Source organism: Quercus robur, chromosome 2 (assembly GCF_932294415.1).
Source record: "Quercus robur chromosome 2, dhQueRobu3.1, whole genome shotgun sequence".
NCBI classification, from domain to species: domain Eukaryota; kingdom Viridiplantae; phylum Streptophyta; class Magnoliopsida; order Fagales; family Fagaceae; genus Quercus; species Quercus robur.
The window spans coordinates 64,529,083-64,543,165 of NC_065535.1; the positions used below are offsets into that span (position 1 = coordinate 64,529,083).

Genomic DNA, 14,083 nt, shown 5'->3' on the forward strand with positions numbered 1-14,083 from the left:
TGGATGATTTGACATAATCAAAGAGTTTTGTTAAATTAATTCAAAGTCTCACTCAATATGGGATGACCTTTAAGCAAAGCCACTAAACTCCTTGTATTGTTGTCTATTTATAAGACTTCAATATCCGTCGCCTTGGTGGACAAAAAATAATTTATTTGTTTAAAAATTATAAGACTTTTCTTCCACACTAGGAATTTGAGACAATTTCTAACAAATCTCTTGTTGACTCAAATTCCACGAAGCAATCTTCTAAATTAAGTCAAATTTGGAGTTCAATCTTAATCCAAAAAGGTAAGAATTACAAATTGAACCAAAATCTACAACATAATCAAGTATAGCTTTTCCACATATTCCTCTTACACGTTGCTTTGAGCATGCAGACCACTTCTGTTAAATCAATTTTTTGGATGGGTGCTCACTTTGAATGAAGAAGTTTGAAAGAAGTATTAAGGAGTAATAGGGGCCCTTTGCTACATTGGATTGAGTCAGATGATCAGACTTAATTATTCAATGAAATTGAGTTATCTAATTAACGTTCATATATATCATGTTCTTTAACTAAAATACTAAACGATATGAGACGCAATGCATAACATTGTCGATTTTTAATTCTCATCCAAAATCCAGCCCTGTGGTTTCAATTCACATAGTTAAGCCCAGCAAGAGCCAGGTTTTCTTCACGACTCACTGAATATTGGAACAAGTAATGTCACATACCTTTGGGCCTTTTATTCAGAGTAAAAAAGGGAGCCTTACCAAAAATACACTAATAGATGACCAAATTTTTAGGTACGTTGCTCACATAAGGCTTCTTGATGGATAGCTAACTTGTTGATGATCATTACAAACTAGTCTTTAAGGATGTAAGTCAGCTTTCTTAGCTTGATCAGGAATATTGTGATGTTGTACAAATCTTCGAGAAGAGGAAGATTTGAAACATCAACCATCATAGATTACACAATTTTGTTTCTAAGAACAAAAATTTAAAACTTCAACAGTCAATTAAGATGAAATGTAGATGGTTACATTTAAACATTCTAGAAAGGAGTGAGAAAACAAGTCTATCATTTCGCAGTTTGACCTATCTCCAATTTGAAGAAGTTGCTGGACGCTATTGATTCATTGTAGCAACCTACTGCACAATTTATAAAGGTAGAGACTGAACTCAGCAATACGTCAAAAACTCGTGTCAATGGTAACCTCTTGAGAGGCATATCCAAGATGGAATGAACTAATAGCATTCATACCATGGTGTTGGCTACTAGAGGAATTTACATAGCAGCTTGATGAAATAATTTGACAGTCTGCCATGACATTTGACACTGGTGCGGAAGGAGTTTCCCCTATCTCTTCTGACATCTGGATTTTCTGGTCCTCTGCCATAACTCTAAGAAACTCCTCCAATGCCTCACGCATCCATTCATACCGGCAGAGTCTAAATGCCTCTTTAATTTTTAGCTGTAGAGGCAACAAAACATGTCATAGTTAAATATTGAACTGGCAATATATCATGTTTAATCAAAACATTGTTTATCATTCCTGCAGCATGCAATAGGAAGTACCAAAAATACTGGTGAATTAGTTCAACGTGATCTAGAGGATTCCAAAAAAAAAAAATTCTAAGCATAATTACCCATTTTCTATCACGATTTTCCCTCTCTGGCCATGTGTCATGCTCCTCAGTGACCTCTAATGCAAACATGTATCCTTTGCAGCCTCCTTCCAGGCTGCAAATGTCCTGTTTGCTTTTGCTTCTGAACACCCACTCTCCCAGGGGTTTTTCCTAAACATAGGGAAAGTCAAATGATTAATTAAGAACCATATTGCCGGATAGCTTGACATCTCCATTATCAAAATCTCAAGAGAAAACAATCGTGTGACAAACAATTGATAACAACAGCTATTAGAGAAGATAATATTGGGATAATGGTTTCTAATTTCTATTACTTCTTGATAGGCAGTACCAACACATGATCTCACATTTATCAAGCATTTATAAGTATCTGATGTTTTTATCAGAAGAAATCAAACTACAAGGGGTTATTCGTACTCACATGCTTGACCTTCCCTCTGTTTAAAGAATATGTTTTATAATAGCAGCAACAACAACAACAACTTATGGAAGCAGGCAATAGAAAAGAGTTTGTATCAAATGCCTACAAAATCTTGGTTGTGGCTTTAACCAAGGATAATGTTTATACCCAACTAAAAGGAGTGCAAATATTCTAACTACTGGAGCCTTAAATGAACTCCAGCTTGATAGTCTAAAATTATCCAGAAACTTTTGGGTACCAAATTGTTAATTATACGAAGGGCAAGCCAACATACATGAAACTCAAAGTGCATGACCACTAATGTAAAATTCCAATCAAAGCATACATGCAATTGCTTATTGCATTTCAATACGTTCCGGCAGACATTGTGCACTTCTTACACAACAACCCCATAGAGGAAGGACTAAGCAAGGAGGACAGCGGGTAGGAGAAATGGAGCTTTGGTCTCCAGAGGGGTTTGGTGTTTCTCATATTTTACAAGAGATGCTTACTTTTACATCCGATCATATTAGAGCTTGCCAAGAAATACTTGGTACTACCATCATTGGAAGAACTATACCTAAACCTGGAGATGCACCAAGAACTTTTCAATGAACAAGAGCACCATAGAAATCTGATGATTGTCTTTCATTATACTCTGCCTCTAGATACTTTGCAATCTCAAATATTGTCTGGAATATAAAGCTTTTTCTTAGCAGTGCAAGGACATGTTATTTCTATAGCTTAGCTATATGATGGAAGCTATGGCATGTCTACACAGAACACAAACTTTGGAAAGTTTATCCAATTTGTCCAATTAAAGAATTTCCCAATTCTGCTATATTTAATAACAAACAAGCATTTCATAAAAAAGCTAATACTTTAATTCAGGGAACCTACTTTAAGTTTCCCTTTAACTCCTGCTTCCTCGAAGGCCTCACGGCAAGCAGCTTCTTCTTTTGTCTCATCATCCTCCCATCCACCCTGACAACAGAGCAAGGCAACATTTAGAATATAAGAAAGCATGATTTCATGCAGACAACAGTATAACAATGAAGAAAGCGAATGTACCTTTGGAAAAACTAGGTCATCACGATTTGGAGATGAAACCATGAGAACTTCTATACCATCTTCCTTCTCACCACTGTGCTCATTTTCTTCTTTTGACACCCTGTAAGGAATACACCTGTTGTATGCGTTTCATGAGTAAGCAACTGTAAATAAACCCTGGTGCTTAAAATCATTCAGAGAAATCAACTTTCATAACATCTATGGTTGCATTAAGCGCATAAAATGGTTGAAGAACTTGGCTTCAAAGGTTTTTCTTAGGGAGACTCTGAATCCAATGCTTAAAAAGTATATAAGTAATAATAAAAGAGTAGGGTTCTTGAAGAGAGATTAAAAGCCCACAATAGCAAGACTGAAAACTAATGCTAGTTCATTCTTGAGAAAAAATTTGGCACAAGTTCCTTCTAGTGAATTGACACGAACTGCCATGAAAAAGAAAACAATCCATATTGTGTTCTGTTGCACTTCAAAATCCTAGTTGCAATATAAATTAGCTTCCACTCATTTCATGAACATACAAGCTATCACATTTTCAATCTTTAAATCAGAGGCCAAGTAATCATCTGTTAAACTCACATCATCTTGCTGTGATTAATTTGATTAGTGAAATCATTTTACATGTTACTTCTGCATACATGAGAGTTTGACAATATGCTGCCATTATCCCTCTTAATCTTGTTGAATTTATTCACAGCCATTTTCATATTAATTTCTCTTTCTGTTTTTCCTCCCATCTTTATTTGTGTTATAAGACCGGTTTCTGCAATGTTTCAATTCAAAGCAAACAATTCAGAAAGAAGGCCTTAGGCCTACCACAACCAGAGCCTAATCTCAGCCCTCAGATTTTCTGAATAGTGGAGAGTTTGAATATGTAGCCCACAGAAAAAGAGATGACATTGGGCCTCATCACAATTAGAAACTTAAAGTTACGATTTAAAATTGTTCCTGTTACTCTATCAGAGTGTTAATTTGGACCTTTGAGTCATGGTCCACCGTCAACATTTACTCCAATTAGGATAAATAAAACTCTGAAGCGGTTAATATATTAAAAATCCACATCCAAAACTTGTCTTTTTCTGTTAAAGAAAAGTCCGTAACAATGATGTAACCCTTAATATCATAATTAAATACTAATAAATACACAATAAAAATAAGTAATTAAAATACTAACAAATACCATGAATAAGACAAGATGTATCACGCAAATCGTAAAAATTTACGTCTTTTTAAGTCAATGACGAGGCCCACTTTGGTAGGATTACTTTGATGGGTAAGTGTATGAATTAGAATGCAATTTCTAACATCAAAAACACCAATTATCTTCTAGAAATCTAGATGCTCCTGCTACTGCTCCTTCATATATAAAAACATGCTGTTGTTTTGTTTTGGTTCACGCCAAGATTGCTTTATATTCCAATCAATGAAAATTTTAAAAAATTTAAGCAGTAGAGGCAAACAAAATATCCCAAATTTTACTGCTAAAGTGATAAAACGAAGAATGTCAACAACCCAAGAAGGAAGACTAGGCAAAATCAAAGCTTGGTGTGTGAAAGAGAAGTCTTACCCAGAAACTAGTCGATAATTGCCTTCATAACGTTGCCGAAGTCGACCTGTTCGTGCGGGCTCGGAGGCCATGTCAGAGGCCATGATGTGTTACACAAAGTAAACCTTAAAAACACCCAAGTACACAAAAGTCAAAAAAAAAACCAAACTCCAACCCACATAAGTAAAACCAGAGAGACAAAGGTTTCAGAAACAGAAAAAGGAGAAAAGAATAGCGTTGAATACCCACGTGAGGTGAGGTTAAACTTTGAAGTTGAGAGAAACAGAAGAGGCAGCTTCCTTCTCAACCATGCATGTAAGTAACTGAACAAGAAGAACAAGAAGAAGCAGCTGTTGAAGCTTTAAATACTGTGAGTCACAGACAAACTACCGTATTTATGTATATAAAAAAATACTAACCAATAGAAAGACTCCGATTGGTGGACTAGCAATAAATAAAGGGTCCAGAACTGACAAGCTTTTAAAACATTATTAAACTTTTCATGCTCAGCTCTGTTAATTTCTTTCTCTGTCTTCTTTAACTTCAACGCTATATTTTGTGCAAAACCTCTTTTGTTATGAGAGAGATCAAGAAGAAGAAGAAGAAGAAGAAGAAGAAGAAGAAGGAGGAGGAGGAGGGAAACAGAACTGCCTGCGTTCCACAGAAACAGAGAGGGGAGAGATTTCAGCGGGGCCAGAACTCAAAGCAACGGCATCCATTTATCATGTAAAGGGTTAAAAAGTTAACGACTCATACAAATAGTAGTTTAAGAAATATTTTTGGAAAGTTTTAAACCTCCTTTTTCAGTTTGATTTTTTGAAAAAAAATTTATATTTTATATTAAAATTATATAAAAAAATTATTAAAATAGTCTATTAATAAATATTTTATAAAAATATATTAACTGAACATTTTTAGTTAATAATTGTTAATGATTATTTTATTTAATTTAAAGTGTTTTGTTTTTAGAAGAGAATAGTTTTTTCTACATCAAAATCTCATAATATTTTAATAAATGTTTTAATTTTGAGTCATATGAATGGTAATTTTTATTTTATCTTATGATGATTTATGGTAGGTTCATACTTTTTTTTTTAATTATGAAATTTTGTTGATGCACAAGAAGAGCTATTATAGGACAAAAAATTAAAAAAAAAAAATACTAAACTTTATTTTTTATAATAGAAACCCCCCTTGTGACGTGTGGAGGTGCGGAACCATGCACCGGCCTGCCTCGAGGCCCAATGGCCGATGGGTTTTGAACGAAGTCAACCTTATGGGTGTATCTTAGTGGTTGGATTCTTTGATTATTTTTTCTTTTAAATTTCTTTCTCTATCATTAATTTTAGTACTAATGCATTTGGATGCTTTCCAAGAAAGTCTGCATTACTAATAGTCTAATACGTACTACTATTATTGTGGTTGTTATCATTAATCATTTTTATTTATTTATTTATTTCAATAATAACTTACTTAAAACTTGCATGTACTTTTAAAATTAGAAGAATATGTATAATGGAAGATCATGTGTGAATATATATATATATATATATATATATAGAATATGTATAATGGAAGATCATGTGTGAATATATATATATATATATATATATATATATATATATTTTAAAACTTCATATTTAAGTTTGCAAGTATTTTAAAACTTCATATTTTAAATATATATATTTAAATGTATATTTAATACGTGAAGCTCGATAAGGGATTCTATGATATAGATTTTTGTTTTTCATCATTTTAAAAGTATGTGGTTTCAAAAGCTATGAATTAAAAAAAGAAGAAGATGAAGTTTAAAAAGTTTTACTTTTTTTTTTGGTGGAAATAAAAAGTTTTACTTTGAAAAATTAAAGTTTCCAAATGGTATGCCAAACAGGTATTAGTGTCCAATGTGAGCATATATACTAAGTTGGAGGGTTAATATTGCAAGATTTTGTTATCCACATGCATATCTCATAGGTGAAGCTTTTCAAAAAAAATATATATATCTCATAGGTGAAGCTCATTAAAGTGTCCAATGTGAGCGTGCCAAGCGGGTTAGAACATTCTCATTGTCCTTTAAAAACAAATGAAATGCAAAATAAATAACGATTTTAGTAAAAGAGGGAAAAATCACCATTACATATCACGATGCACCATTGTACAAAATTTTCACATTGCTACAGTATCATTTTTTTTTTCATAATGACCTTGTACACACACACAATACCAGTGTTTTGTAAAGGTAATGAGATTAGGTTTACCAACAAACCTTTTAACTTCAGGCATGTCAAGAACAGCACCAATACAAATATAAACATATTTATAATCTAATAAATTTGAGCATAGCATCAAATCAACACAAATTATTTTATTAGTGCTTCAAAGTTAGTAGGATATCATTTAATTCTATCCCAACTCAGTTGATAAATATAAGGGTAAATAATAAAATTATATAATATATTTTTAAAATATATCGATCCGTCAAAATTGATCTAATCCAACCCAACCTGCCAAGTTAAGTCGGCTTTTAGGGGTTTGTGGGTTGGATTGGATTATCAAAAAAAAAAAAAAAAAAAAATTACAGTGGGTCGGGTTAGGTGCGGGATAGCAGATTCACGAATCCACCTATATTTAATATATATTTAAAAAATATATTATATAATTTTATTATTTACCCTTATATTTATCAACTAAGTTGGGATAGAACTATATGATATCCTACTAACTTTGAAGCACTAAAAAAATATTATGTGTTGGTTTGATACTATGTTCAAGTTTATTAGATTATAAATTTGTTCATATTTGTATTGGTGTTGTTCTAATGCTCAATTAAAAATTAAAAAACAAAAAATGTCCAACCCATGGTGAGTTGGATTGAAGAAACTCCTCAACTTGGTCCAACCCGACCTATGCACACTCTTACCATTGATCTAGCCTTGTAAGGTTTGTTGGCCATGTGGTGGTCATCGTTGTTGTTGGAATTGTTAATGGTTGCCACGATTGGGTTATTGTAGTTGTTGGTGGTTGTTGTAACTAGGTTGTTGTGGCTGTTTGATCTGCTGTTGGTGGTTGTTAGCATCATTGGTCATTGGGATGGGTGTTGCTGGGTTGGGGTTGGGTTTAGTTTTGGTGGCAACGGTGGCAATGGGTTTGGCCGTGAGTAGGAGTGGTGGGTTTAGTTGTTGTTGTTGGTATGGATAGAAAAATAGATTATTTTAATGGGACATATTATAAAATAAAAAATCAGATGTAAGGTGTATTGTAAAAATAGTTATGTAAAATAGATAAAGTGATTTTTTACAATGCAAAATGCATTTTTTTTTTTAAAGAACTGGTGGAAATGATCTTAGTTAAAATTGCAAGATTTTGGTGTTAAATGCAATGTTTAAAAGAGAGAAATTAATCAATTATTTTATAGTTATACTACTCAGTCATTTCACTTGAGTAAATTCCATAACACACACATACATCAATCCCCCCTCCTCTTCTTTCTTTCAACTATTACAATCCTCTCCCTATCCTATATTCCAAATCTTGTCAAATGGTGACACATGATCATTGGTTGTAGGATCTTGTAGCCTGTTAGATATATATATATATATATAGAGAGAGAGAGAGAGAGAGAGAGAGGAGAGCAAGCATAACTTAACAATGCAATAATTTCTCTATTATTACAGCAACCATTCTCTCAAATTAAGGCGTTGATAGAATAAATTGATAGTATAGTTGAAAATTATAAATCGGGTTAAAGAATATAATGGAAGTTAAAAAAATAAAAAATAATTACAATAAACCCACTTGTGGTATGGTCCATTTTCACTTTGCCTACCCGTGGTTTAAAACTTACACTTTGCCTACTTGAGATAACTTCTGTTAGCCTTCCATAACCTACCTCTCCGTTTGCCGTTAGAAAAACACATTTTTAGGCAAAAACAAATATAACAAGAATAAAAAAGCTAGGGTTTCGACTAGACCCTTCACTGTTCAAGGATACAAAGTTCTGGCCCTTTGGAGAATGAACACTAATGTTTTTTGATAAAGCTGCTCTATCAACATGCTTAGGAATCCTCAAAGCACCTTTAAGAGCATCATTTGATACAGTGCCTTTTATCTCAACACCTTGTGAATGCAAAGGAGAAGTGCTTTCAAAAAAATTGAATGAAAAATGTAAGGCAAATCCAGAATCAGATAATTTACTCTTGTTGGATCCATTAGAATTGGATAGAGCAGAATTATCTGGGGAATCACTTATTAACCCAATGGAGTCAAGAGTTCTACCCCAAAATCAGAAGACACCGCATTTGAATCCCCTTGTGAGTGACTATTGCCCAAACTTGAACTACTAGTTGACACACTTTAACTCTCTCCTTCACTACAATCAGGTTTGATCTTATCTAGTTTACTTGATTTACTATGAACACCAACATAATCGACTAAACTAGCAAACTTTGGAGATAACTTCTTGATTTGGTTCATGTTGTCAACACGAGTGGTCTCAAGCACATTGAGGGGATTATCAATAGACACATTTACATCCGATCACCTTCAATCATTGACACCACCTTAGCGACAAGCTCCTCCTCCTCAACGGCGAGCTCCTCCATCGGACCTCCATGGTCGACCCTTCAAGCTCCCACAATAAATCTCACCGAGCCCTCTCTCTCACTCTGAACCCGAGCTCAGTCTCTCTAAGCTCTTGGCTTGAGCTCTCTCTAAACCCCTATTCTCTCATCTCTAAAACTCTCTCAAACGACTATGACTTCAATCCGCCTCTCTCTGTGCTATCTTATTTTCTTTGCTGTGAGTGTAGTGGGTCTGTGTTTGTGTTGCTAGGTGTGGTGGGTCTGGGTTTTGAAGAGGGGTTTGCTTTGGTTTTGGTTTGAGATTTGAGAGAGAACTAAGGTGAAGTCATGTATGATTTTTATGAATGACTGAAAGGATTTTTGTGAAATTAGAGTAGAGAACTTTCAAGTGTAGGATTTTTGTAAATGTTTTTTAGGATTTGTTCAAATATGAAAATTTTATTCAGATTGATTAGCTGTTCATACCAAGAGGAAGTGTGTTCTTGAACCTAAGCTACAAAACTCTCTCTTTGATCTTGTTTGTTTGAGTTTTCTCTGTTATTTTTTGTTTTTAGAGGAGAGAGACATAAAAGTGAAGATAAAATACATTTTTACCCTTGATTTTAATATAGGTGGGTAACGAATGAGTAACAGATTGAAGTTCAGGTGGGAAAAGTGTAAAGTTTTAAACTACGGGTAAACAAAGTGAACCTGTGGTATTACTGTAATTATCCAAAAAAAAAAAAAAAATAGTTATGTTTCTTCCTACATTTTTTGACTATGCATTGAGTGGTCTTATCTTTTCTACATTCTTTTATGGTGATGATCACTTTACACGCGGCTGTGCATATTTGTTTTCTTTTTTTTTGTGGAAAACTTCATCAAAAGGATGTCTATCTATGAACAGTCTAAGCACGCCATGACTCTATATATATAGTATGATAATAATATATACATAGTTTACCAAAAAAAAAAAAAACAAGAAAATAATATATACATACGAATACGATGATTCACAAAAGTTTCTATTATAAAAAGTTTGTATATCATTTGAGTAATGGGAGGAAAGCGAATCAAAAGGTAGACAAAAGTGGCTAAAGAAAATGATAGACGAAGCTTCTCTAGCAAATGCAGATTACAGGAACATGAAATTTTTTCAACGACCTGCAAATAAAATAACATGGGTTCATGACCTGCGAATAAGACTATTTTAAAGTAAATTCTATAATTTAGAGCCGTAATTATATGGTTTTAAATAAAGTTTTCCCTAACAATTTTTCTAACAAATCTGCATCATTAGGTACTAAGGATCTGCATCATTAGGTACCAAGGACCCGCCTATGGTTCAAAAATTCAAAGGCATAAACTTTATACAATTGCAAGCCCCTGCAGATATATAATATGGGCAAAGGGAATTTTTATTTTAGGAGACATCACATTTCACAAACCAATAATTTAACCCATTATTTATTAATTAAATTGAATCTTTTTTCTTTCTTGGGGGCAATAAATAGAATAGAAAAGAGAGAGATAGAAAAACAAGAATAGTACTATAAATGAGGCCCATGCATATATTAAATGTGACAGAGACATTTCACAATCTTCACATGCATGCCGACATACATGTCGCACCTGGACTCTTCACATGCTCAAATTAAGCACATACATTTTCTAATGTCTTGGTAGATTATTATTACTTGTTTTTATTATATTCTGCCATCGATTTTAAGAAATGCATGTTCTATATTTCTTTCTTTTCTTTTTTGGGGGTGGGTGGGTTAATCGGCATGTTCTCATCGCATAAATAAAAAGGGGTAGTACACTGTTCGGCTGTTGTTTGCTTGGAATAAAAATTCCCGGCTGATATCTTGTTGCTTCAACAAACAGAATTGACTAAAACCGATCAAGAAACATTTGAGAGTTGAGAATGAGAGATATCAAATTTGAGGTTTGGCAATAATGGCAATTTGCAATGCATCACCCATGTGCGAGCTTTGGTAGCCACATTTATTAGTGGTCATGCATGTCATGAGATTACCCTACAAATGAAAGTAAAACAAGTGACTGGACCATGGGTTGCAGTTGCAGGGCCTCTATTTGTGTAAATTTGGGAGTAGCGATGTGTGACAACGCTTTCGCAACAAACTTAGATAACAAGATACAATATTTAAGTTTACCACTGATGTTATTTTTTATTTACCATTAATAGCTTGTCATCTATGCTTTGTTGTTAAGATGTTGAGCCTGTAACCTAATTCAAAATTTATTGCTTATGTGTCTTAGTTGTTATTATTATTATTATTATTATGGAGAATGTTAACCAACACCGCTCGGTACCAGTTGAGGGCAGAAAAGACACCAAAAAAAAAAAAATTGTCCGAGAAAATCAAAAAAAAAAAAATTCAAACAGTACCTACAAAACTGAAAAGTTCACATAAACTGAAAAAAAAAAAAAAAAAAAAAAAAAACAAAACTTGTGTCAGATTAAAAGTCAAAATTTTTGTGCTTAACGGGCACCGCCCCTTATAATGTCATGAATCAGTAACCCTTATAAGTCAACCATCCGTATACCCTATATTGCTTTTTATGATACATAATTCCAAATAATAAAAATTTAATCATTGTGGGCTTTCTGTGAACCACATAAGCCCTTACTTTTACTATTAATTTTCCTTCTCTGTCAAAATCTTTTATTTTCTGCCTTTTATATTTTAACATTTTCTAGAGCCACTTTCTCATGGCTTTCGACAGGGTTTAAGTATTCCACCATTGATCATCGCTTAACTCAGTCACTACTAAGTTAGGACTGACTATCGTTCAAGTTAGCACCAATGACCCTCGTTCATCCGCATTCACTGTGCTAGCATCTTCTATAACTTCTTCTCTTCAAGCATGGCACTTTCCTAATCGGTTTTTTTTTTTTTTTTTTTTTTTTTTTTTTTTTTTTTTTTTTTTTTTGTGGCTCAGATTTCAATTTTGAGATATGTTTTTCCTTTTGAGGCTTCCAAGTTATACTAATTGGTGCATCATTCATTATTTTGGGGGTTCAATCTATGCGAAATCCACCATCCTCAAGCCATAGTAGCCAATTTTTGCTCATTGTTTTAGCCATTCTCTAGTTGCCAATCTTCTTTGTTTGTTGCTATGGCTAGCATTTTGCATGGTTCATTCCACATTGTACCCGATACATTATACATCCGATTTGATCATTGTCATGATTTCCTTCATGAGATTAGAATTTCAACCTTGAGTTTGAAAGGGTATCTTAGTATATGCACATGTTTTATATGACTTGACGTATATACTCTCTTTGTTTTATATTGTACATACTTTAGTCACGAACCCTTGTTATACCTTGAATCATGGCATATCAATTATCCTTAAGTCAAGCATAATCAATGGAATTGTACAGGTCAATCATTGTGTGTGGATATACCTTATATCGGGTTCTTGTAATAAACATTTCAAATAATAAAAATGTAACCACTTAACATTTTCTATTGTGGACTTAAGTCATAAGGCCAAATTACACAAATCCATGCTTTCACTCTCTCCTTTTTCTCTACACCTTTTATTTTCTTCCTTTTGTTTTAGCAATATGGGACCATTACTAACACAACCATTTTTTTGGATAGATAGATAATGTGGAAAGGCAGGAGGTGGGATTCAAAACACAAATGTAGGACACTATAAAGAATATCACACTGGGCTATCACTTGAACCTCGTCACTAACACTGCTTTTATTATGTCATCTGTTGTTATACAATTTTTTTTTTTTTTTTTGGTATCCCTATACATATTGTAAATTAATACAGTTTTATTGCTTGCAGAGTTCCTCTCTTGCTTGCAAGTAGAATGATAAATCTATATCCCTATGGTTAGTCATCCCCCACTTTTCCCTCAAGAACCTAACCGATAATCTCGGTTTAAATTTTTAAGTTGATAAATGTTGCCTACACTATAAATTGCAATTAGTCCCTTCTCTTTTCTTTTTTATGAGAAGAAATTGCAAATTACTATTTAATTCTTTCTCATCAAAGGAAAACGGCACGCGTACATGCTCCTTTGCAGGGTAACCCATAATGTCTTAGGATTATATCACTTTTGCTAAAGGTAAAATATATGGAACTGAATAAAGTTATAATAATACAAACAAAAATTCTTAAATTGACACGGTGCTACAATTTGCTAAATTTCTAGTCACAAATCTTTTTTTTTTTTTTTTGGGTGCCAATAAGCCCTGTATGAAATCTTTTTGTACTCATCAAATAATTATATTGCCGTGGTGGAGACTTAATTCTAAAGCACTATAGTACTGCATGAAATGTAGGATTTCCATAAGTGTTACAGGAATAATTCAACAATATCATTTCTATCTAAAGTCACTTTTTGGCATGACTTTATACGTTGCCTTGGCATCAATTCTCCATTTTTATAATCATGGGGCAACTTCCCTTTGCATCTTTTGAAGGGACTGGATGATTGTGGTCTTCCCTAAGAATCGTCTTTTTCATTATTGGTGGGAAATCAAATTATTTGAAAAGCAGTAATGCAATGGAAAAGAATAAAGATAATATTTTTATAATATTTTTTGCTTTTTTTATTTGAGAGTTTTAATGGAGAGAATGAAAAGTTCATTCCCTTATTTGAGAATTTAAGTGAGAATGAATAGAATAGGTAGGATGAAACATTCATTCATCTTTATATTTCCTCAAAATCTCAAATTTTCATTCTCCAAAATTTGGAAGGAATTGGAGGAAATAGAATTTGATTTAATGAATTTTTTTTACTAAAACTTCCAAAATACCCCTATATATTCAACTCTTTTATTTTAAAATAAGAGTCTAATAGTAATATTGCCATAAAATGATTTCATTTC

General features: G+C 33.1%; 1 protein-coding gene across 1 annotated transcript; it reads right to left on the minus strand.

Annotated features, from left to right (window-relative positions):
• Positions 1-694: 694 nt before the first annotated feature.
• LOC126714474 (nudix hydrolase 13, mitochondrial) lies at positions 695-5,361 on the minus strand. The gene is made up of 8 exons (XM_050414635.1): positions 5,064-5,361; positions 4,894-4,967; positions 4,666-4,769; positions 3,105-3,219; positions 2,934-3,017; positions 1,634-1,783; positions 1,248-1,458; positions 695-1,135 (listed from the first exon to the last, which is right to left on the minus strand). Exons 3-8 carry the CDS (start codon positions 4,746-4,748, stop codon positions 1,065-1,067), a joined length of 714 nt encoding a protein of 237 aa, XP_050270592.1. The 5' UTR covers positions 4,749-4,769; positions 4,894-4,967; positions 5,064-5,361; the 3' UTR covers positions 695-1,064.
• Between the last annotated feature and the right edge of the window lie 8,722 nt (positions 5,362-14,083).

Excerpts from the sequence above, each read along its gene's own strand:
- LOC126714474 (XM_050414635.1), bottom strand. The coding sequence starts at position 4,748 with ATGGCCTCTGACATGGCCTCCGAGCCCGCACGAACAGGTCGACTTCGG. Across the intron at positions 3,018-3,104 it reads ATGACCTAGTTTTTCCAAAG|GGTGGATGGGAGGATGATGA; the intron begins GTACATTCGCTT and ends CTCTGTTGTCAG. Across the intron at positions 1,784-2,933 it reads GAGTTAAAGGGAAACTTAAA|GAAAAACCCCTGGGAGAGTG; the intron begins GTAGGTTCCCTG and ends CCCTATGTTTAG.